Below are 26,296 nucleotides of genomic sequence, written 5' to 3'. Positions count from 1 at the left end.
AAAATCATTCAGCCACATTTTAACCTCATGAAATTATTTTATTCTACTCCCAAGGCAGTTTCTCCCCAATAATCTGATAACTTACAACAACTGATGTAAGTATATGAACCATCCTCATATTTGCATAGATTCCATCAAAAGAAATCTGGAATATTAAGAAAAAAAAAACATTACCAGCAATCAATATTCATCCTTGCATATATATTAAACATTTATTTTGTTATATTTAGTTAGGTAATACCTTACATGCATTAAAGAAAGATATGGTTTACTATAGTCTTTTGCTTCCTTAGAGAATAAAAGTTTAGGTTTCCATACCAAATAACAATGTTTTGACTATGCATGATATAAAAAGCAAAACTGAACTTACATGTATGAGGAAAAGATAAAGCCATAGGAATAAAAGAGACAGATCAATTGTTGGGGAGATTTCACTATAAAGTGACATGAGGGATTTTTAGAGGCGATGTAACTGTCCTACTATCTTGATTATGGTGGTGGTTACACAAGTGTATGCATCAAAATTCACAGACCTGTATACTGAACAGGATTAAGAATACCTTAACTAAATGGGGTAGAATTGGGGGCATCTTTGTAGAAGACCCTGGATTATCTGCTCTCAGCATGTATGAATCAATGATAGCGCTCTAAGGATTAATCAGCCACACCACTCCTTATTACATGAGTGTGTGTCCTCCCGATTCTAAAGAAGAAAATCTGCCCAATAAAGACAAAGTCTCAAAAATTAGTGAGTGGAACTTATACCTTCTCCCGTTCGTGCCCAATTTAATTTCAGTGATAAGAGTTCTGAAATTTAAACCCAAAGGGCCCTTTCAAAGGGAGAAAAATGAAAAAAATAAAAGATAGCACATTAACTCAAAATCAAAACCCAAAGAGCTCTGCAAACTCCAGTTCTGGTGTTCCACTTACCTTTGAGGAGTTAGATTTGCCTTCAGTCATTTATAAAAGAAGAAATGACATTACTATGCATGAAAAATATTTCTAGATAATATTACATTTTATACAGTCATCATCAAAATCACATAGAGCTAATAATTTTATACCAAACAGTATTGATCTGTAAAGCATATCGGAGATATAAAATTGAAGAGGAGGGAATTTTATTTTTGCCTTGACTTTTGGTCTATGGTTTCAAAATTATATTTCAGTTACCAGTTTTCCCAAACAAATAATATTCAAGTGACTCACCGTAGACTGAGGCAGTCCCTTGTTATTGTTTCGACCTCTGAAAAGATTAAATATTATGTTTATTAAATTCAACAGGCTAAACAAGCTAAAAGTATTTTCACATTTAAAATACCTTATAATTCCATTCAAATAAAATACAAGTGATCAATCTGTGGGCCAGAGTCATCTAATATTAAGTATAAAAGCTTTCTAAGAACAGTACTTCTCTCTCTCTCTCTCTCTCGCGCTTTCTCTCTCTCTCTCTCTCTCTCTCTCTCTCTCTCTCTCTCTCTCTCTCTCTCTGCTTTGCTGGCTCTGAGGCCCAGAACAGGTATGGGTCATGGAAAGAAGGCAGGAGGAAAGAAACTGAACAATATCAAACTCAAAATAAAAATAGCTTACTGAAATAACCAATACTAAATATAATAATCTTTACTCCAAAAGTAACCAATTGCTCTGTTTTAAAAAGCTACTCAGGAGCAAAATATAGATTCTGTTCCTGATGTGACTGACATCAAATCACCTCCTATGTTTTTCCCTCACCTCTAAGAATAGGTACTGTGTTTACAACTGCAGAAAAACGTCTTGAAATAAGTAACATTGGCCCTAGCAGGTTTGGCTCAGTGCATAGAGCGTCAGCCTAGGGACCAAAGAGTCCCAGGTTCGATTCTGGTCAAGGGAATGTACTTCCGTTGCAGGCTCCTTCCTGGCCCGGGCCCTGGTCAGGGCGTGCAGAAGGCAACCCATCAGGAGGCAACCAATCAATGTGTTTCTCTCACACTGATGTTCCTCTCTGCCTTTCCCTTTCTCTTCTACTCTCTCTAAAAATCAATGGAAAAATATCCCTGGATGAGGTTTTTAAAAAGTTAAATCATTCAAAGCACTTGCACTGCTAAATAATAAGTGCCTTCTTCAGCATCTAGGTAAAAGTGCTTTCTCCTGAAACAATGCAGCACACCAATGAAGCTGGCTTGTCAAGTAATTTCCAGTAATGTGGACTCTATTTTCAATTTTATTATAGAACATAATACACCCTAAGGCTTGTTCCATTAGAAAAGATTAGGTCCCTTAGGAAATGATAAAAACATTAATAAAGTGAAATGTTATATTCCTAAAAACATGAGTTACTCTAGAATAACAGAACTAGGATCTCATTTTAATAAAATCACAACTCTCAAATTAAGATACAAACTTAAGGGAGAGATCAACCAAAGGACTTGTATGAATGCATATAAGCATAACCAATGGACACAGACACCAGGGGGGTGAGGGCATGAGTGGGGGAAGGGGGACAATGGGGGGATAAGGACACATATGTAATACCTTAATCAATAAAGAAAAAAAAAAGACACAAACTTAAAACATTCAAAGAGAAGTACAATTCAGGTCCAAAAAGTCTAGCAGTTTTGAATGGTATCAATTCCCAGCAAAGTAGCACTGTCCTTAGCACTGAGGCCAGGGCCGATTTGGTCTCCAACTCTGTCACCTTCTCTCATCTAGAAGATAATGTCTTGAACCAAATCACCTCTGAGATTCCTTCCATTTCCAATATTCTGATTCTGTGAATCTGCCTCACACACAGCACAGAGAACTTCCTATAATTTACCATTTATAGAACTGACTAAAAACCAGACACTATGGTAAGCACAATGTCAAATTTCTCACCCCTCCTTTTAGAGGGGATAAAACCAAACCTTGGCAGTTAAACATCTTGACCAAAATCATTCAGCTCAGGAGCAGGAGGTGGTATCTGAACCAGGTGATCCAAAGTCTAGGCTTTTCATTTCTAGGTATGCTACCTCTCTGAAATTGCATCACAGGGAATAAACTAGCCTCACAATTAAGCCTAATCAAATTTGTACATTTTTTTCAAACATGATTTGAATAATTTAGATTTTTCTATTTATTTGTAGTCTGTAGCCAAAGGCTAAATCTTGTTTAGAAAGGTTATCTCATCTTAGCGGTTGCTGAGATGCCATCATTAAAAGACTTAAGCAAATGCCTCCAATTAAGTGCCCTTAAACTCACAAAGCCAGAGGAGTCACACTACTTTCATTGATTATACATTTCTGCCTTTGACTAATAAAGAGCAATTGTTTTGACAATCCAATTTACTCAGATCAAATAGTCAACAGGGAAAATAATAAAACACTAAAAGTGGTATAAAGTGGTACAAAGTGCAGGAACCACTGATTTCTCCTGATATACCAGGTGGTTGGGCACCCAAGGTAGAATGTTAGCATATCACAGCAGCATTCTCTGAAACTGATAAAATCCCAAATGCATCCTTGTTTTTTCTCTCTTTTTGGATCTACTCAGATTATACTTTACTTTTATTTCTCTTTAGTATTCTGAAACAAGGTATCTTAATATTTCATTCTGTTACAAAAAAATTGAATCTCAAAGAAAAGCCAAGATCACATTCTAGTCCTAAATATACTTATGATTAGATTGATCAGATTTAACAAAACTATACCCTGGTTTCTAAGCTTTTAATAGTTATTAATTAAAGTGTGACTCAATATACCAAATTCACACAAAGAAAGTTACAAAAATAATAGCGTATACTGCTTCAAAATAATACAGGAGGGAGAAACCAAGATGGCAGCATAGGTAAACACCTAAACTGCTGCCTCGCACAACAATTTCAAAACTACAACTAAAAGACAAAACGGACATCATCCAGAACCACAGGAAGGCTGGCTGAGTGGAAATTCTACAACTAGAGGGAAAGAGAAAAGCACACTGAGGAGTTGCAGGAGGCAGAGGACTGAGACGCGCGCGCAGAGAGGACTGGCAACTGAGTGTGCGGCTGGCTTTCTCAAGCAGGAGACAAAGGCTCCCAGTTGCGCTGAACTCCAGTTCCAGGTGAGACTCTGTGGACCCAAACTCATACGGGGTGAAACTGGACTGTCAGGAAAGAGAAAAGCACACTGAGACTCAGAGGAACTGCGGAAGGCAGAGGTACCGAGGTGCGCGCGCATCGGCGGGCAACTGAGTACGTGGCTGGCTTTCTCAAGCGGGAGGGAGACAAAAGCTCCAGACTGCACTGAACTCCAGTTCCGGGCAAGACTCTGGGGACCCAGACTCATTCGGGGAGAAACTGGACTATCTGGCAGTGGGTGGAACTCGAGGGCGGCTTTCTCTCAGAGGTGCTTGCAGCCATTACCATGGGACACTGAGACACAGGGGCCTATTAGGGCAGGGCTGACGGGAAACCAATGCTGTCTGCTCTGCCCTAAGACTCCGCCCCATCCAAGCTGAGCACAGAGGCTTTTGCAAGTCTTGCCTCATAAGGGTGTCTCCAGCACAGAAGGTCTCCCATCATAGACACAGCTGATCCTCACAGCCAATTGGCCTGGAGGTCAATTCCTCCCAGTCATACCAACAACAATCAAGGCTTAACTACAACAAGACTGTGCACACGGCCTACAAAGGGGTGCACCAAGAGTGTCCACCTCAGGTAACTGGGGATGCTGAGCCACTGGGCCCTATAGGACACCTAGCACACAAAGCCACTCTATCAACTCAGGGAAGAAGCCAAAATGCGGAGACAAAGAAACAGATCACAAATGAAAGAAATGGAGGAAAGCAAAGGACTGGATATAGAGTTCAAAAACATGGTCATAAGGTTTTTCAAGAATTTTCTAGAAAAGGCCGATAAATTTAGAGAGACCCTCGAGGACATGAAAAAGGACCAACTAGAAATTAAGCATACACTGACTGAAATAAAAAATATTGTACAGAGATCTAACAGCAGACTAGAGGATCGCAAGAATCAAGTCCAAGATTTGAAATACAAAGAAGCAAAAAACACTCAACCAGAAAAGCAAAAAGAATCCAAAAATATGAAGATAGTGTAAGGAGCCTCTGGGACAACTTCAAGTGTACCAACATCAGAATTATGGGGGTGCCAGAGGAAGAGAGCAAGATACTGAAAACCTATATGAAGAAATAATGACAGAAAACTTGCCCACCTGGTGAAAGAAATAGACTTACAAGTCCAGGAAGCGCACAGAACCCCAAACAAGAGGAATCCAAAGAGGACCACACCAAGACACATCATAATTAAAATGCCAAGAGCAAAAGACAAAGAGAGAATATTAAAAGCAGCAAGAGAAAAACAGTTAGTTACCTACAAGGGAGCACCCATACGATTGTCAGCTGATTTCTCAACAGAAACTATGCAGGCCAGACAGGAGTGGCAAGAAATATTCAAAGTGATGAATAGCAAGAACCTACAACCAAGATTACTCTACCCAGCAAAGCTATCATTCAGAATTGAAGGGTAGATAAAGAGCTTCACAGATAAGAAAAAGCTAAAGGAGTTCATCACCACCAAACCAGCATTATATGAAATGCTGAAAGGTATTCTTTAAGAAGAGGAAGAAGAAGAAAAAGGTAAAGATAAAAATTATGAACAACAAATACATATCTATCAACAAGTGAATCTAAAAATAAAGTGAATAAAAAAATCTGATGAACAGAATAAACTGGTGAATATAATAGAATCAGGGGCATAGAAAGAGAGTGGACTGACAATTCTCGGGGGAAAGGGGTGTGGGGGGTGCAGGAAGAGACTGGACAAAAATCGTACACCTATGGATGAGGACAGTGGGGGGGTTTAAGGGTGGGGGGGTGAACCGGGTGAAGGGGAGCTATGGGGGGAAAAAAGAGAAACAATTGTAATAATCTGAATAAAGATTTATTAAATTAAAAATAATAATAATAATTATACAGGAGGTGCTAGATGGTGTGGTTCAGTGGTTGAGCATCAACCCATGAACCAGGAGGTCTCAGTTGAATTCCCGGTAAGGGAACATGCCCAAGTTGTGGGCTCAATCCCTAGTAGGGGGTGTCCAGGAGGCAGCCGATAGATGTTTCTATCTCTCTATCCTTTTCCCTTCATCTCTCTAAAAATCAATAAAAACATATTTAAAAAAGAGAGAGATACTTCAGATTCAAAGATACAAATATATTGGAAGTATAAGGATGGAAAAGGCTATCGTGCAAACAGCACATACAAGAAAGCTGGAATGGCTGTACTATCAGACAAAACAGACTTTAAAACAAAAATGTTAATGGAGATAGAGAGGGATATTTTACAATGATAAAAGGGTCAATCCATCTAGAAGAAGAAAGCCTTTCTACCTGGACCCTCTGTACCTTTCACCTAGCTCCCGGGCTATGGAAGTTCACTGAACTCCGCACAGAACTGTGTGTGCCACCCCAGCCAGAGCCCTGCCCCTTCACCTAGCGCAGCGGTCGCCAACCAGTGGTCCATGAGGTCCAAAAGGTTGGCGACCGCTGACCTAGAGAAATCATCTTATGCTCCATCTCCTCATCATACTACTGACCTGACAACTGAATTCCAAGTAATAAATGTATTAGGAATGATGGAATTAGAGGATTACCATTTAGTAACTACCATAATAAATTCTTCAGGCAAAAAATCACCAATGGATGCTAAATGTGGTAAAGTAGAAACAGGATACTTACCTAGTCACAAAATAACTCCCCACAAGACTTTGATTAATGACAAAGTGAAAAATAACTTTACAGTAAAGGAACCTAGCAGACACCACCCTAATCAAGTGATCCAAGTTAACAGCACCAGCAATGGAACAAATGGACCTTGTGCACCTCCCGATATCATACAGTAAGAATACTCAGCCCAAGCCGGTTTGGCTCAGTGGATAGAGCGTCAGCCTGAGGACTGAAGGGTCCCAGGTTCGATTCCGGCCAAGGGCACATGCCTGGGTTGCAGGCTTGATCCCCAGTAGGGGGCATGCAGGAGGCAGCTGATCAATGATTCTCTCTCATCATTGATATTTCTCTCTCCCTCTCCTTCTCCCTTCCTTTCTGAAATCAATAAAGAAATATTAAAAAAAAAAAAAAAAGAATCCTCAGCGCTAGCCAGTTTGGTTCAGGGAAAGAGCGTCGACCTGCAGACTGAGGGGTCGTGGGTTTGATTCCAGTCAAGAGCATACGCCTGGATTGCAGGCTTGATCCCCAGTGGGGGGCGTGCAGAAGGCAGCTGATCAATGTTTCTCTCTCTCCCTTTCCCTTCCTCTCTGAAATCAATAAAAATATATATTTTTTAAAAATACTCATCACTTCTGTACTATTCCTGTCAAAATGTATACAGGGAGTTCTCGGGTTAAGTCAGAGATCCGTTCCTATGGCGTGACGTAACACGAAGTCGGAACCCACCTACATAAGCACCTACGTCACTCACATGGAGCACATACACAGCAGTAATGAAGTGAAACAGTAAAAAAAATTTAAAAGAAAGTTAACAATTCCTGACCTTTACTTGTGGTAAGTAAATAATAAAAAAACATAAAGCACATATGTACATACGTCGAAATGACGGAACTTTTTTTTTTTTATAAATACTGTAAATGGGAGATGGCGACGTAACCACAAAACAACTTAAGACAAGTCCGATGTAACTCGAGGACTGCCTGTAATCTGAATCTCATCATGAGGGAATGTCAGACAAGCCCTAGTTTAGGGACATTCTACAAAATAACATCTTCAAAACTGTCAAGTCATGCCCTACCCAGTTTGGCTCAATGGTAAGAGCGTCAGCCTGCAGACTGAAGCGTTCCAGGTTCGATTCCAGTCAAGGGCATGTACCAGTAGGGGGTGTGCAGGAGGCAGCTGATCAATGTTTCTCATTGATGTTTCTAACTCTCTATCCCTCTCCCTTCCTCTCTGTAAAAAAAAAAAAATCAATAAAATGTATTTTTTTTAAAAAGTGTCAAGTCATGAAAGATGAAGAAAAACTAAGAAACTACTTCAGACTAAAGGAAGCCACGAAGACACGACACCTGAATGAAACATGCAATCCTGGAATGGTTCTTGTACCACAGAGTAAACAATTGGTAAAATCTGAATAAGGCCTGTAGATAATAGTATGACATAATATTAATTACCTGTGGTCTTGTAACAGAATGTCCTTGTTATTAGGAAATACTAAAGGCCCGGTGCATGAAATTTGTGCACTGGGGGGGTGGGAGGAGGTCCCTCAGCCCAGCCTGTGCCCTCTTGCAGTCCAGGATCCCTTGGTGGATGTCCAACTAACTCCTTAGCCCCGCTCCCTACAGGGAGTGCACAGGTAGGGTCCCTAAGCCTGGCCAGCGATCAGGGTTGATTGGGACCTTCCTGCTGCTGGCTGGGGCCTTCCTTTGTTCCACGCCGCTCCCTGGTGGTCAGCACACATTATAGCAAGCAATCGAACTCAGGTCTCCTGGTGGAACTCCCAAGGGGACACTTTGCATATTAGCCTTTTATATATATAGATAGATATATACACTTACTAAGTATTTAGTAAGTCAATGAGCCCAAAGAAGGGAAAGGAAAAAAATGGAAATGAAAGCTTTCAAAGTAATCCTTCTCTAAAACAAGAGTCAGCAAACTACAGCCAACAACCTGGTTTTGTCTGGCCTTTGAGGTTAAGCATGTTTTTTAACTTCTTAAAGGTTGTTTTAAAAAAAGAAAAGCCAGGAAGAATATGCAACAGAGTAGTTATATGGCCCAAAAAGCCTAAAATACTTACTACTGTCTGAGTCATTACAAGACAAGCCTGTACTAAAAAAAATGGGCTGCGATGTAAAAAACTGCAATTTAAAAATGAAGTTTATTGCTGTTTTATATGGACCAGTGCTTCTACAGGAATCTTCTCTACAGTATTACTTTCCATGAAAGTTTAATCTGTACATAATTAAGAAATGTTATGGAAGTGCTTTTATTGTCATTTAACATTACAACGATGTTCAATTGAGGTTGATCCACCTATTGAAAAAAACATCAAGGTATGTACTTTAATAATGTGCATTTGATGACAACACTATGAGCAAGTTCCATAAATACAGGGACTTTGTACTGATCACTGAATTAAAAGCAACAAATATAAAATGAAGGGTTAACTGTAGATAGATTAAAATAGACTTGAGACATATCAAACAACTTGTGAACCTCATGGGAATCCTGATTAGAACAAATTGTAAAAGAAAAATAAACTGATGAGACAAACACTTAAAATGGTGCTTCTAGCTTGTGCAATAAAGGCAAGAAAAAGAAATAAAAGCTTGCCCTAGCCGGTTTGGCTTAGTGGATAGAGTGCCGGCCTGTGGACCAAAGGGTCCTGGGTTCAATTCCAGTGAATGGCACATACCTTGGTTGCAGGCTCTTCCCCAGCCCGGGCCCTGGACAGGGCTTGTGCAAGAGGCAACCAACCAATGTCTTTCAGATCAATGTTTCTCTCTGTCTTTCCCTTTCTTTTCCACTCTCCCTAAAAATAAATGGAAAAATATCCTCAGGAGAGGATTAACCAAACAATAAAACAAACAAAAAAAGAAAAGAAATAAAGGCACAATGATTGGATAGGAAGAAAGAAAACTGTCTTTAAAAGACCACATAATTGCCCGGCCAGCATGGCTCAGTGAATGAGCATTAACCTATGAACCAGGAGGTCGCTGTCAAGGCACATGCCCAGGTTGCAGGCTCAATCCCCAGTAGGGGGCATGCAAGAACATCCTATCAATGACTCTCTCATCATTGATGTTTCTATATCTTTCCCTTCCTCCATAAAATCAATAAATACATATATTTTTTTAAAGACCACATAATCATTTATGCAGAAAATCCCAAGTGGATCTGCAAAAAAGCTACTACAAATACGAGAGCTTAGCAAGGCTAACTCAAAATGGATTAACGCCCTAATAATCATAAAAGGTTTAAATAAAACTTTTTTAAAAAACATGGAGTTCTTTATGACCTTGGATTAGACAAAGATTTCAGATAGAACAGAAAAAAATACAAACGATAAAACAAAAAAATGATAAATTGGACTTCATCAAATTTTTAGTCTATTCTTTTTTAAAAAAATATGTATTTTTATTGATTTCAAAGAAGGTAGACAGAGAGAGAGAGAGAGAGAGAGAGAAACATCAATGATGAGAGAGAATCGTTGATAAGATGCCTCCTGCACATCCCTTACTGGGGATCAAGCCTGAAACTCAAGCATGTGCCCTGACTGGGCATCGAACCACTGACCTCTTGGTTCCTGGGTAGATGCTCAACCACTGAGCCACATTAGCTGGACTTAAGTAGTCTATTCTTTGAAAGATGCTGTTAAAATGAAAAGTCAATCCACAGACAAGGAAATGTTTACAAAATATATGATAATGGGCTTATACCCAGTATATATGAAGAACTCATATAACTTATTAATAAAATAAAGATTAAGAAAACAGTAAGTGTGGTCCTAGCCTGTTTGGGTCAGTGGATAGAGGGTTGGCCTGCAGACTGAAAGGTCCCAGGCTCAATTCCGGTCAAGGGCACATGCCCGGGTTGCGGGCTTGATCCCCAGTAGCGGGGTATGTAGGAGGCAGCTGATCATCGATGTTTCTATCTCTCTCTCCCTCTCCCTTCCTCTCTGAAATCAATAAAAATATATTACAAAAAATAAGTGTGCAAAAGACTTATACACTCATTTAACCAAATAAGATTTATTGGGAAAAATTAAAGACTGACAATACAACTACTATTGAGGATGCTGAACAACTGAAACTGCTGGTGGGAAGGGAAAATGATACAGTTACTTGGAAAAGTTTGGCAGGGGTTCTTATAAAGTAAAACATACTTAGACAACCTAGCAATCCCACTCCTAGGTAATTATTCAAGAGCAATGAATGTGAATGTTTAAAGTTGGTTTATTCATAATAGCCAAACACTGAAGGCAGTCCAAATGTCCACTATCTGGTGAATAAATAAGCAAACTGTGATAATACAGTCAGCCCTCTGTATCAGCCCTCTGTATCAATTCCCTTAGGGGGGAATCATGCAATTTCTATTGGTACTGTCACCATACAGAATAATTATACAACTTATTATATTTTTCACCATTTTGCTCATTTACCACCTGTTTTTCAAAACGTTTGACCTACATTCATTCATTCCTACAACTATTTCACCATGCCTGGGTATCAGATTTATACAATCAAAATATTTCATTGATCCAGATTTCTAGAACCAGGCTAGTTGTATAGATGTAATGAATATTTTTTGGCATAGTAAGAATATTGCATGCTTCCAAATCCCCCTATAAAGCTATAATAATGCTCTCTCCCCCCCGCCAGATATTCACATGGCAGACTGCTTTTTGTTATTTAGATCTCAATTTATATGTCACCTCTTCAGAGAGGCTTTGCCTGACCACCCCTAACTACTATTATATCACCATTTTAGTACTTGACTAATAGTATATCATAGTACTTATTACCTGACATTTTGTTTATTATGTATTCATCTTTCTGTCTACCTTCCAGCCCCAGAATATAAACTCCATGAAGGCTAACACTTCTGATTGTCTCATTCACCACTGTGTACCCAGGACTTAAAGAAGAGAGCCTGGCACACAGTAAATACTCTTCAACTGTAGGGTAAATTAAGTACAGAGTATAGTTTATGTGAATTATGACAAGTATTGACTAATTCAATTTCTCTTTATAGTACAAAAAAACTATAGCTGTCAAGGACAATTAACTAAAAACTAGAAATCGAATTCCAGCTCTTCTGGTTAACTCAGGTGGGTCACTTTGTTCTTCCCATTTTCATTTTCTTAATAAAAAGGGAAATTTTATAATTAATACTTATTGCAAACTATTTCCTCACTGAAAAGATGTGTCAAACAAGGTGGTGTCCGGCCAGTGTGGCTCAGTAAAGTGTTGGCCTATGAATCAGAAGGTGATGTTTCCATTCCTGGTCAGGGCATATGCCCAGGGTGCAGGCTCAATCCCAGTGGGGGACTTGCAGGAGGAAGCCGATCAATGATTGTCTCTCATTGATGTTTCTGTATCTTTCTCCCTTCCTCTCTAAAATCAATAAAAATATTTTTAAAAAAGCAATCCTGAGAAAGAAGAACAAAGTAGGTGGGATCTCAATACCAGATTTCAAGCTGTATTACAAAGCCACTGTTCTCAAAACAGCCTGGTTCTGGCACAAGAACAAACATATAGATCCATGGAATAGAATAGAGAACCCAGATATCGACCCAAACCACTATGCTCAATTAATATTTGACAAAGGAGGCATGAACATACAATGGAGTCAAGACAGCATCTTCAATAAATGGTGTTGGGAAAATTGGACAAATACATGGAAAAAAAATGAAACTAGACCACCAACTTACACCATACACAAAAATAAACTCAAAATGGATAAAGGACTTAAACATAGGACAGGAAACCATAAAAATACTAGAGGAATCCACAGGCAGTGAAATCTCAGACATATGCCGAAGCAATTTCTTCACTGATACCGCTCCTAAGGCAATGGAAAGTAAACAAATGGGACTACATCAAAATAAAAAGCTTTTGTACAGCAAAAGAAACCATCAACAAAACAACAAGGAAGCCCACTGTATGGGAGAACATATTTGTCAATGTTATCACCGATGAAGGTTTAATCTCCAACATTTACAGGGAACTCATACAACTTAATAAAAGGAAGATAAATGACCCAATAAAAAAATGGGCAACGGACCTAAATAGAAACTTTTCGAAAGAAGACAGAAGGAAGGCCAAGAGACATATGAAAACATGCTCAAAGTCACTAATTATCCGAGAGATGCAAATCAAAACGACAATGCAGGACCATCTCACACCTGTCAGAATGGCTATCATCAACAAATCAACAAACGACAAGTGCTGGCGAGGATGCGGAGAAAAAAGAACCCTCGTGCACTGCTGGTGGGAATGCAGACTGGTGCAGCCACTGTGGAGAACAGTATGGAGTTTCCTCAAAAAACTAAAAACGGAACTCCCATTTGACCCAGTGATCCCACTTCTAGGAATATATCCCAAGAAACTAGAAACACCAATCAGAAAGGATATATGCACCCCTATGTTCATAGCAGCACAATTCACCATAGCTGATTTGGAAACAGCCTAAATGCCCATCAGCAGATGAGTGGATTTGAAAACTGTGGTACATCTACACAATGGAATACTATGCTCCATAAAAAAGAAGGAATTCCTACCATTTGCAGCAGCATGGATGGAACTGGAGAGCATTATGCTAAGTGAAATAAGCCAGTCAATGAAAGATAAATACCACTTGATCTCACTCATTTATGGATAATAAAGAACATTATAACCCGATGAACAAAAAGCTAGAGAGGCAGTAAAGCATCGAACAGACTGTCAAATTACAGCGGGAAGGCTAGGGAGTGTTGGGGGGGGGGGGGGGAAGAGATCAACCGAAGGACTTGTATGCATGCATATAAGCACAATCAATGGACATAAGACACTGGGGGTGGGGGGGTAGGATGAGGGCATGTGACAGGGGGTAGGGGAGGCTGGGGGAAGGTCAATGGGGGAAAAAAGGAGATATATGTACTACTATGTGTAATACTTTAAACAATAAAATAAAATTTAAAAAAAGAAATAACGATCTAGTAATTTGAGCTAAATCACGTGCACTGAACGATGAAAAATGTTAAGTCTCTTCTGTATATCCAATGTGTTCCTAAGTCCAGAATGAACAGGGGGAGGTTTTGAAGCTTGCAGACCCAACATATGAACATTCTATTGGGCATCTCTTCCCAAAAATAAAAAAATAACCTTCTCTTAAATATCTCAAGTGTCACTGGAGAAGCCTTAGACCCTTTAATCAATGGATTGGCAAACTAACAGTGTTTGTAGGTCTGACAAAGCTTCAGCAGTCGCACTAACTACTGTAGCCTTCTCCCAAACTTCTCTCATCTTTAGCTACAAACTTCCAAGTTTTCCCATTTCATTCATTAATTCGCTTTATCTTTTGATGATTATTACTGACTAAAGATGTCACTTTTTGATTTGTCCTTCAGAATAATTCATCCGTCCCAAGACGCCATTTCCTTACTACTTTCAATTTTTTAAAAATCTCTTATTTCTATCACAATTAAATGCTGACACTGTCAATACTCAGTACTGCACTTGTTGAAAGTGATAGATTTGACAACAAACTAGGTTCAAGCACAGTAAGCACACAGAATTTAAAAATGATAGGAATGGTTGACTGTGAAATGACCATAAACATACAAACAAAAATACCACCTGCTGGTAAGGTTAACCCACTTTTGTTCTGGGGTATAGTGTAGCTTTGCTCCTATCTCAGAGTTCATCCTAAGGAGAAAGTTTGTAAGTGGAGGAGCAGCAGAATTTAAACATAAGGTACTGTGCAATGAAAGCCAAAGCTGTAAGAGGAGGAAGGAATCACATTTTCCTGGGGTAAATATGGTGAGACACTGTGCAAGAGAGAATCTGGGCTAAGCCTTTAAAGACTTATGCTTAAGAGGACAAGATGACTAGATTGGAAGAATCTGATTTATGCTAGAGAATAAATATATTGTGCAGTCTGTGGATGGACTTGACTATCAGACTGAATAGTCTGATTCTGACTCAGCTAGTAATGAGAGCCACTCACAGTTTCTCAATAGAAAGAAGACACGATGAAAGATGTTTGGGGAGATTGTTATGGCTCTGCAGTGTGTACAAGTATCTGGATAAGAAGTGACCAATCAGGAGGCTTGCTAAGTACAGTCAGCAAATACCTTCTGGTACCCATGACAGGAGGGAAAAAGAAAAATCACCCGCCTTCTCTATTCACAACACTTCTCTAAAACTTTATTTTGAATTTAAGTTCCTAAGTTAAAAAAGACAAACACATTCTTCCACTTGAAGTGACAGAAACATATGTGACAGAAAACAAAAACAAAAATAAAACAGCAAAGTAGAGTCTTTGCTAATTGGAACTTTTAGAAAATGACTTTTTCTGGATAAATTAATCTTTTCTTAGATTACTGAATAAACATCAAATATTGAAAACAAGTGAAATGTTACAGATCCTAACAGCTGGGTAGTTCAGTTGGTTAGAGCATCATCCCCATATGCCAAGGTTGCAAGTTGGAATCCTGGTCAGGGTACACACAAGAAGCAACCAATAGCCCTGGCCCGTGTGGCTCAGTTGGATGAGTGCCATCCCTGTACCAAGAGGTCAGGGGTTTGAGTGCCAGTCTGATTCCTGGGCAGGGCACATCGGGTTTCGGGCTCCATCCCCAGGAGGGGCAATCCAGGAGGCAGCTAATTAATGTCTCCCTCTCTTCTAAAATCAACAAAAACATTAAAAATAAAAAGCAACCAATGAATGCATAAATAAGTAGAATTGATGTTTCTCTCTCTCTCTAAAATCAATAAATGTTTTAATAAAATGTAAGGGAAAAGAGAACGAGATTTTAAAGTCAACTATGCAGCCAATGATAGAAGTCTGACAAATAATCTCTGTGGCCTTAGTTTCCTCACCTGTAAAGAGAATGAGAACTAAAAATCACCAGAGCCACTTCTAACGCCAAATCTGTATGATTCTCAAATACTGAGGTTCTATGACGTGCCAAGAGTGGAAAGTCATAAAAATGTGGTATCTCATTTTTAAGGAAGTTATTCTTTTCTCCTTTTAGTGGATACAGACACTGAGTCTCTGAGCGAGTGACTTGTCCATTCATTCATTCATTCATTCATTCAAATATGTGACTCTCTTAATGCCAAGCCTGTTCGGGGAAACTGGGATACAGTAATGAACAAAATAAAGTTCTCACCCTCACAGAGTTGCATTTTAGTTACCAAAGGGTGAAATCCAATTCTAGCCTACACTGGGGTTGCCAGATAAAATGAAGGATGCCCAATTAAATTTAAATTTCAGATAAATAATGAATAATTTTGTTCCACATAATTTGGGAATTTCAGATAATGCATAATTTTGTTCCACATAATCTGGGAATTTTTTATACCAAAAAAATTAGTCATTGTTTACCAGAAATTCAAGTTTAACTGTGCATTCTTTATTTTTATTTGCTAAATCTGGCAACCCTAGCAGAGACATAACTGCAAATCCCTTCCTCAATCCTGTTAGTACATCTAAGTATATCTACATAGTGACTCTGATTATATCAATGAAAAATTAGTCTACATTGCAACATAGTATATATACATGAAGTGAAACAGAAGTTCTTTAAAACAATTAAGCCTTAACAATGCAATGCATTTTAACATCTTCTATTCTTTTTTTCTAAAAATGCTGGTCATGACCCACTGCAGTGGTTTTACAATCTAAGGAGTCATGACCTGCAGTTTAAAAAAAAATGACTTTTGATATGAAAAACAAGTTAACCTTGTCTTGTGTCTCTCTTAAGAGCACAACAAGTAACTACACTATGCTATAAAACAGTAATACCTCTGGGGTCTACTACGGCACAGAGTAAAAACTTACAGTTAACCAGGATTGTATACAGTCATGCACCATACAACATTTCAGTCTACAATGGACCACATATATGATATGACAGTGGACCTATGAAATTATAATGGAGCTGAAAAATTCCTTTCACTTAACAATGCTTTTACTCATGTGTTTGTGGTGATGATGCTGGTGACAACAGACCTGCGGCGTAGCCAGGCATATAAAAGCATAGCACGTACAATCACAGTAGTACCAGTGGTCGGCAAACTCAGTCAACAGATTGAAATTTCTTTTGAGAGCCAAATTTTTTTAAACTTAAACTTTTTCTAACGCCACTTCTTCAAAATAGACTCGCCCAGGCCGTGGTATTTTGTGGAAGAGCCACACTCAAGGGGCCAAAGAGCCGCAGGTGGCTCGCGAGCCACAGTTTGCCGACCACGGGGCTACCCCATTTAGATTTGTGTAGGTACACTCTAACTTCGCCTAAGGACGCATTTCCCAGAACGTATCCCCATCAATAAGCTGCTCTCGACTACTTTTTGAGCTCCTTGGCCCCTTTTTTATAATTCTCCCATCTCTTAACTTTCTATCATACCATTATTATTTCTAATTGCTGTCAATATGTTTGCCCCTAAACGTTTTACCTTTCTACTTGCTGACAATCTGAAATCTTAAAAAAACAAACCTACAGAATCATGTGTAAGTAAAGTAAAAGCAAATAAACTCTGAGAGAATCCCTGAAAAGCTCTCCTTGCTGTCATCTGCAAAGACCTTAACTCTTTTCTCTACCCGATTTTCATGTGTCTCAGGAATGAAAATAGTGAACTACACAAGGTCCATAAAAATGTTTCTGATCCCAAAAAGAAAAATGCATGATTTGGTTCAAAACCAATCTTTTCTTTCTTTAAACTAGAACTATAATCAAGATTAATCTAGGCTACTTACAAAAATTGGTGCTAAGAATATTTTTAACCTATGATTTATAAAAAGCAATATGAACATAAACTGGTAATCACAAATACTGACAACACAGATAAATCCTCTCAAGGTAATATTTACAAGAGGATAACATTCTAAAGTTGATACACTTGATAAAAATAATCCACACTCATTTGTAATTACATTACAGACAAGCCTCATACTACAAACTGATGGGATTTACAAAGACTCCATTATAGGATGCCATTTTATCCAGTTTCCAAAATGCAGTTAGCTATTCATCATGGCATGAAATTGATATTTTATAGCCACTTGACTCAACTTCAGGGCTTAAAGTATAAATTATCTACATAAATTTTTTTTAATTTAAAGGGCATCCCAAATTTCATATGCATACAACTGCAAATAATTTTTAGCAAATAAAATCTAAGGTTAGTAATAGTTGTGGCAAATTTTCATAAACAACCCAAATCCATAACAATACTAAACCATTAAAAGTAACAAAACCAAGGAGTTAACATTAAAGTAGAGTTCATACCACATATGTACAAAATCACGTATATGTATATTTTAAAGATAAGAAACTAGACTTCCTATTTTAGCAAGCCAAACTCAAGGTTACAAAAGGATATCCTGAAGGGCAAGGACTATCTGTGGTTGTATATTCTTTAAAATGCACATCGTGATCTTGTATATGTCTTCGTTCTGCATTGATTTAAAGGGAAGGATGTCATAAATTCTACAAATATATTGCATTAAGTCCCCTAGCCTCTCAAAGCTTAGGGTTTCCCCCTTCTGTTGTAATAAGACTTTCTGTTATCCTTCATGCTCAAATTCTAGTTTTATAGTTTCAGGGGAGAAACAAATATTTTAAAAGACAATAAATACTGCTGAATCCAATACAGTAAATACCATATGACGCCATTCTGTTTAACATATGTATGTATATGTTCACAAATATTTCAAAAGAAAGACTGTAGGCCATGTTAATTTTACAGGAATTTGGGTTTTGTTTTTTGGTTCTCTGCATTCTTACTTTTCTACAGTGAGCATTTAAAACTGTTTTTCAGCCCTAGCTGGTTTGGCTCAGTGGGTAGAGCATGGGCCTGTGGACCGAAGGGTCCTGGGTTCGTTTGCGGTCAAGGGCACATGCCTGGGTTGTGGGCTCTGTCCCCAGTGGGGGACGTGTGGGAGGCAGCCGATCAATGATTCTCTCTCATCATGGATGTTTCTATCTCTCTCCCCCTCTCCCTTCCTCTCTGAAATCAATAAAAATATATTCTTAAAAAAAACAACAACATGCCGAAACCGGTTTGGCTCGGTGGATAGAGCGTTGGCCTGCGGACTGGGGGGTCCCAGGTTCGATTCCGGTCAAGGGCATGTGCATTGGCTGCGGGCACATCCCCGGTGGGGGGTGTGCAGGAGGCGGCTGGTTGATGTTTCTCTCTCATCGATGTTTCTGGCTCTCTATCCCTCTCCCTTCCTCTCTGTAAAAAATCAATAAAATATATTTTTAAAAAAAACAAAAAACTGTTTTTCAGCCCTACTGGCGTGGCTCAGTGGTTGAGCGTCAATCTATGAACCAGGAGGTCATGGTTCAATTCCCAGGTCAGGGCACATGCCCAGGTTGCAGGCTTGATCTCTAGTGGGGGTCATGTGGGAGGCAGCCAATCAATTATTCTCTCTCATCATTGATGTTTCTCTCTCTCCTCTCCCTCTCTGAAATCTATAAAAAGATTTATTTTTTAAAAACCGTTTTTCAAATTATAGAGACAAGACTTTCAATATAACTGACATAGTACTTACACAAAGACTGTATCAATTTATTAATTTCAAGAATATATCTGTTCTGGACACTGGTTCACGTACATCTCTTTTCTCTATTATACTATAAGCGGCGTAAAATTAGGGACCACATTCTACACATATCTGAAAGCTCTAGATTTTATATATATGCTATATAAAATCTCTCTAAATGTTTGAAATGGAAAGTAGTTTACAACACATCTGTCTACAAAATTGCAGCTCTAATTTGTTTGGCAAGCACCTTTATGGAGAATAATACTGTTCTACATAGAATGTTCATCTTCAAAAGCAGAAGAAATTCTTTTTTAATAGAAAAATATACTTTAAAGAATATCAAGAACATTAAAATATAGCTCAACCTATTTCCAATCATAAGTAATGCTACTAAAGTTAAGGGTTCAAGTGTCTACAAATTCTAGATTTAGATGCTACAATCTCTCAAAAGCTTTATGCCAGCTTCATATTCATTGATGAGTAAATTTTCTAATAAAAATATCCCTTTTTGTGAAGTCTAACACCCAAGAGGCAAAAAAAAAAGAAAAGAAAAGAAAAACAAAACCTCAAGAGGAAAAAGCACTCTATTTTTATTTTAGTAACACTCTTGCTAAAAAGACCACTGTATCAACCTCTTAAAATCGTGGCATGGTAACAGTCATAGATGACCCATATAACCTTTGAAAAAAGAAAAAAGTAGCTTTACTTAAAAAGATTCAGTAGCAGATAGGCCCTTAAATCTCTATTTACATCTCCACTGAAGTTGTCACAATCATTTGAAATAGCTACAAAAAGAGGGTTTTTTTCAGGCTCAACATTTTATATAGTATCAAAATACTATTACTATCTAGCCAAAATAGAAAATTAAAAGTTCTAGGGGGAAAATTTTTTTCTAAAAACTTAAAATCTATTTCAAGGTATAAAAACATTTTGCTATGGTGAATGTAAGTTCTAACACAGCTGTAGCTATTTAGAGCAAAAAAAAAACCCTCTCCTCTAAGTCGAAACATATGGCTATTAAATAGCTATGATATGAGTTAACATCCCCTTCGTAAAATTGTAACTGTTTCTCTAATTAGAGAAACACAGAAAATACAAGTTTACAATTTAACCAAAAAAGGAACACCATGACTGATACCATTAATGTTTTGACTTTTAAGAATGCAAAATCTTTAAAAGCAACTACAGACATTTTTCTTTGATAAGCAATATGATATAGGTTTTTGCCCAATCATAAAAAGTATATTTTCTCTAGATACTTGGAATGAAAATTAAACTATGATTAGGTAATATAAATAAGCCAGATAGAAAAACAAAATGTACCTCGTTTAACAGCCATTCACAGCTTGCCTCTAATGACTTAACTGCCAATTAACTTTTTTGGTTCAACTTCAAATTTGGTTATTATCAATAACCACATAAAAGAACAAAATTAACAAAGGATAATGCAGTTTAAACCTTATAAATTACAAATGGGGCTATGTGACTAATTAATCTAGATTAAAAGCAAATGACTACCTCCTTCAAAATTTTGCTCAAATGTTACCCACTCTCTGCCCCCGTACTCCCATATTACTCCCTTAATATGCTCCCCTCTAATCCCATATTAGAGGGGAGCATAAATACAGCTTGCTAATTTAATGTCATGTTTATGGTCTGGTTCACCACATTTGAATGTAAACACCAAAGTAGCAACTACCTTTTATTCATTGATGTATCCCAAGTACCTATACCTGCCTTATACATATATTTTCAATAAATGTATGTGTTGAATAAATGTAGATGTTTTTAAGCTTTTCTAAAAGTATTTAAAGAGATGAACATATCACTGATATTTAAATGGGAGCATGATGAACAATTACACTAAACTGCAGCATAAGTTCTACATTGCAAGGCCTTCAGAGAAAGAAGCAGTAAAAACACTAAAAAGTGAAAATTACTAAAAGTTTTTATTCACCCTTTATCCCATCAAAAAAAATCCTAATGTTATATTATTTAGAATAGAGACTATGGTTATAGGTTGTAAGCCCAGCATTTTTTTTTTAAGTGGGGAAAAGGAAAAGATATGGGTTAACCAGTGCTAATTCCCAATAGTGCCAGGAAACTACATAAAGGATACCAAAAATAAACTGGTCATGGAGTAATACTAATAAATACTTTGATGAATGAGGGAAGTTGACAAAACAACAAATCACCAAAAAGCTTCAGAACAAGTCCTCAGAACTTTTATTCCTCTACTTAGTAGAAATAGCAACACAATACATAAACCATGTGTTCTCCTTAATACTAACAGTCCCAGTTTTCAAAGCAGCTTCACATATATTGTTTCATAAAATCCTCAGAGACACCAAATTCAAACTCAAACTCAAAGTGCTAACAAAAGCACTTAATAATGTCTGCACTTCGCCGGTAAGTACACCTTTTCTCTTGAAAATCCCTCACTGTGTCTGACAAACTACAAAGAAACTATTCTAGAGAAAAGCCACCTTCTTGGCACTGGAAACTTACACAAGTCCTCTGAAGAGTAATATGGCACAGCTATCGAGAGCCATAAAAATCTTCAAGCCCTTTGACCTAGTAAAACCACTCCTGGGAACTTTCTCTAAGGAAATAATTAGACTGAACCAAAAAGCTATTAGTATAAAGATGTTTTCTGCACCATTATCTATAATTTTGAGACATAATTCCCAACTAGAGAATGGTTAAGAAGAAACCTAAAAAAAAAAAAAAAAAAAAAAAAAAAAGTTGAAGAAAAAAAGCAAAACACAACACACCCAGCCACTAAAACTACGTAAAAATGAAAAGGTAAAGAGCCAAAATAAGAATTGGAATTAAGGTAAAATCAGGATCCAATATTAACAGTGTGGTTACATTGTTCTAAAAGGGGAAAAAAACACCTCCTGAAACACATATGACAATTAAAAACAGAATAAATTTTGAAAGCCAGACAAATCCATCATTCACCCCCCCGTCAAATATGAATAAATGTTGTATTATTTAAAGCAGACGTGAATTTCTAGACTTTCAAAAATATTTTCCTATCTCTAAACAAGGCAAACCCCATGCTGCATTTTCTTTCTTCACCCTCAGTCTCAAACTTATTTTAACAGCCGATACACTCCAACACAAGTGAGGACACTTGAGAAATTATAATTGGTTTATGAAGAACCCAGTTAACAGTGATTCAAATGGAAAGAATTCTACGAGTACATTAACTAAAGATCTGCACAATAATAAAACTTCACATTATATGAATCCAATACATCAAACAAAACTTCACGTACTTATCAAAAAGAGGGCTACAATTTATAAATTGTAAAAGAACTTAAAGCCTAAGGAGAGCCTATGCAGGTTAAAAGCTTAGTTTTAAGTCTTATTTGAACGAGCTGAACATATCTGCCAGATTTCTATCTGATACCCAAGAAGGAAAAATCAATGCATCCTTTTCTAAAAAAATTATATTTAAATTTTTTCCATTTTTCACTATGGATGCCACTGAGAAAGGGAAGCTTAAGTTACAGAATCCTAAGTGGACCAAGTGGGGAAAATGGGCACTTCACTTGAACTATTTTATTAGCTACATACTAGATAGTTTTTGTAGGTAAACTGTCTAGGGAAGGGGAGTAGAAGTCAGAAAACCAATGTTCCCCCCCCCCCCCCCGCCCCAATGAAGGCAGCAGCACTACGTAAAAATCAGTTCAGTTTCCTCTAAAACGGATTGCTAAAAACCTGTTTTCAAAAAGAAAACTCGATGCATGGGGGAGGGGGAACCCCTAAATCCCACCTTCTACAGCCCAGGACGTGTTTCACCAGCCCTGCCGACGCCGCCTAGGCCTCAGGGAGGCAGGCAGCGCACAGGAGGGCCGGGCCCAGGGGAAGTGGACTTGCGTGCCCTTGGTGAGCTCTGGCGGCGCTCCCCAAGTTAAGGACACTGGCCACAAAGGAATGGAGTCTATTGACATTTGCTGCCCCGTCTGAACACTAAGCATTTTCTTAGTTCTTGAAATACGAACTGACAGCCACCACCCCCCATGCACGCGCCACCGGCCTTCCCGCACACACACCCCCTCCCGAGTCAGACCCGTTACCTAAGACAACACGGAGCCCCCGGGTTCCACCGCAAACCTGGGTTCTGGGGGCTGACGGGGGAGACCACGCGGGTCCACACCCGCGTTTCTGACTTCAGGAACCCCACCAAGTGGGCTGCCGCCCTCCCTCCACCCCTCGAGATCTCAAACCCTGGGGCTGGGGGGAATGCGCAGCGAGCCCGCCGCTGCCACCCCGCGCGGCCCTCGGACGCCCGTCGGGCCCGGCCCTCGCCCACCGCCATTCCAAGGCGCCTTCTCCTCCGCGGCCTCGGAACGGCAATGCGGCTCGGCCACCACCCGCGCCGGCGAGGCCCTGGCGGGGGAAGGACGGAGGCCGCGAGGGGGCTGGGCCCTCCCCACCCCTTCCCCAGGTGGGGGAGGGCGGGACGCTGCGGGAGACCACAGAGCCCGACGGCTGCGCCGAGTCCCGGCCTCAGATTTAAACGCGGGGCTGCAGGGGCCACGGCCCACCCGCCTCCACCCCGGCGCCCCGATCCTTCCCGGGGCAGGAGGGGTGGGTCCGGACACCGGACAGGCCCTAGCGATTCCAGATGTGCCCTGCGGCTGCCCTTTAACGGGGAGGGGGGCGCTGCCCTACGTCCCCCCTCCCTCGTTAATCCCAACTGGGGGATGTTGGCAAGTTTCGAGAGACCGAACCCCAACGCCACGACCCTTCCACGTTAATATTTAAACTGAGGGGGGGGGGGACGCTGCCCAAGCATCCCCCCTCCATGTGGGGCGGAGGAGGCTCCAAGGAGGGGGAAGCGAGGCTGACAATCGCCGAGACCGGTGATCCGCTCCCGAACACTTACACGGAGAGGGGAGGCTGCCCAGTCCTTCCATCTTGACCGTTTGGGGAGGGGGTGGGGTGCTGCAGGGGCTGGACACGGCCTGACATTCCCTGAGGGAACCCGGGGCGCCTCCCACCCAACCCCCCAGGCTCTGGGCCGGAGCGGGGAGCCCCACCCCCACTGCGGGCCCCCAGCCCACCCCGGGCCCCCCCCCCCCCCCAGCTCGGCCGGTCACGGGGCGGGGACGGCGGTGGGGCCGCGGGGGAGGGGATGCGAGGCCCAGGCTTGCCCGGCGCGGAGGGGGCTGGGGCGCGACACCCACCTGCCCAGGCCGGGCCGCCCGCTGCCTGCGCTCGCCGCCGCCGCCGCCGAGGAGGAGGAAGCCGGGGCCGAGGACGAGACCGAGGGCGAGGACGGCGGGGCGGCGGGCGACGTGAGAAGGCCGCCGCCACCGGGCTTGCGGGCACTGGCGGCCGCGGACGGCTGCTGCTGCTGCTGCTGGGGCTTCAGCGACATGGTGCGGGGCCCATACACCGGCCCGCACGCCGGGCGGGGACAGCCGGGAGCCGGGCGCGCCGAGGAGACGCCGGAGCGCGGCGGGGACGCGCGGGCGCCGAACGGGGAGGCGCGGGTTGGCGCGGCCGGGGGGGCGCCCGGGCCCGCGACGGGGAGAAGGAGCACGACGAAGGGGCGGGGGGGCCCGCCGAAACCGAGGAGCTGCCGGGAGCCGGGCCGGGACGCGCCGCCGCCGTTGCCGTTGCTACCAAAACAGTCTGAGGCGGAGGGTGGCGAGCGCAGCCCAGAGGGAGGGGGGCCGGGGCCGGGGCCGGGCGGAGGAGGAGCGGCGGAGGGATACGGGTCCGCAGCTGCGTTGCCGCCGCCCCGCCGCTCGGGCCGCGGGAGCGAGTGCCGCCCGGGCCCCCTGGCCGCGGCTAAGCGGCGAGGCTCGATGGCCGCGGCTGGGCCCCGAGGACCCGCGGCTGCCGAGCGCATCGGAGGCCGGGGACGGAGAGCCGTTCGGTGGCGCTGCCGGGTGGGCGCGGAGGCGCAGGATGGGGACTCTTTACCGGAAGTCGGAAGGGTCGGGCGGAAGCAGAACGTTAAGCGGCCCCAGGGCCGGGAGGGACACGTGAGGAGCGGGCGCCGCGCTGGACCGCGTTCGCGGGGGTCGGGTGAGGGCCTGGCGGCCCATCCAGCCCGGATCCGCCCTCCTCGAGGCGGGTCTGCCCTTTGGAGAGGGCGTGTCTGTCTTCGCCTGCAGGGCCGGCCCAGTACTGGAGACGGGAGGGAAGCGTTTCCTCCCCGCCCCCCAATATTCCTTCAACGTCCTCAGACTGCGAGGCTACCCGAGATGGCCCCCACCTGATGCAACCTAAAAAAAGGACAGCGAGTGCTTTCGAGGCGGACATTGTCTTGATGTGTATAGAGCACCTGGAACACAAGCATCCCGTAGTTTTCTCTGTACCCCCAGCACCGGGCACACAGTGGGCTCTCAGTGTCACCGGAGTCTGCCTCAAAGACAGGCCGTCCTCCCTTTCCTGCCAAGCAACCTCCGGGGCCACTCACATCTGGTTACCTTTTCCCCACTTTGTCCGTCCCTGCAACACAGTGACCACAAAACGCTTGGGTATCTGACCTTCATTTGAACCCATTTTCCCTCACTTGAACTTCTTTTTCCTCATTCATGAGACTCGAAAGGAAGTGTACGTGATTGGTAGAGCTATGGAGAATGGGGTCTCCTTCGGTGGAGACCGAACAGACCTCAGAAGAATGTGCGAACTTTAGACCTTGGCCCCTTTAGAAGTTTTACTTTAACTTAGGTTGCTAGCCAGCACAGTAGTCCGTTTTAAAAATGTGTTGCAACTCAACTGGAGGCAAGTAGGTAACTTTATTTTTTCCAGTGAAGAATCTAGATTTTTGAAAACGGAAATTACTTTAGGAAATGATAGGAGGAAAACACCAGAGTTCCCCTCAATGGCCCAGAACCATCAGATAAAAAGGTAAAGACTTAGAAAAACGTGGGGAATGATTGCCACGAGTCTCCAGCAGCCAAAGTGAAATTAACCTCCTACAAAGTCCAGGCAGAAATGATCATTATAGTCTTCAAACAGCTGAAAAGTAGGAAAATCAGCTCTCTCCTATCTGAGATAAAAAGGAGATTGGGTGGGGGTAGTATTCTTTTAAACCAGTAGTTGCAAAATCCTT

The 26,296-nt window shown here is 41.3% G+C and overlaps 1 protein-coding gene across 7 annotated transcripts in view; it reads right to left on the bottom strand.

The window, feature by feature from the left end:
* Positions 1–24,878, bottom strand: part of ATXN2 (ataxin 2) — an 88,024-nt gene extending 63,146 nt beyond the window's left edge. For 5 of the 7 annotated variants that reach the window (XR_008555311.1, XM_054712807.1, XM_054712804.1 and 2 more), the window contains exons 1-3: positions 24,414–24,665; positions 1,210–1,246; positions 86–145 (exon numbers count right to left, since the gene is read on the bottom strand). Coding sequence is in view for 6 of the 7 variants with exons in the window: in XM_054712807.1 (XP_054568782.1) it covers positions 86–145; positions 1,210–1,246; positions 24,414–24,607 (291 nt within the window). In the remaining variant the exon portion in view is untranslated. Of the gene's footprint in view, positions 1–85; positions 146–1,209; positions 1,247–24,413 lie in introns of all 7 variants that reach the window. The other 2 variants (XM_054712806.1, XM_054712802.1) reach the window with 1 other exon arrangement.
* Positions 24,879–26,296: the final 1,418 nt, after the last annotated feature.

This window comes from Eptesicus fuscus, chromosome 23 (genome assembly GCF_027574615.1).
Source record: "Eptesicus fuscus isolate TK198812 chromosome 23, DD_ASM_mEF_20220401, whole genome shotgun sequence".
In the NCBI taxonomy this organism is placed as follows: Eukaryota; Metazoa; Chordata; class Mammalia; order Chiroptera; family Vespertilionidae; genus Eptesicus; species Eptesicus fuscus.
Note: the sequence above shows the minus strand (reverse complement) of the source record. Positions and strands in the feature narration are given on the sequence as shown.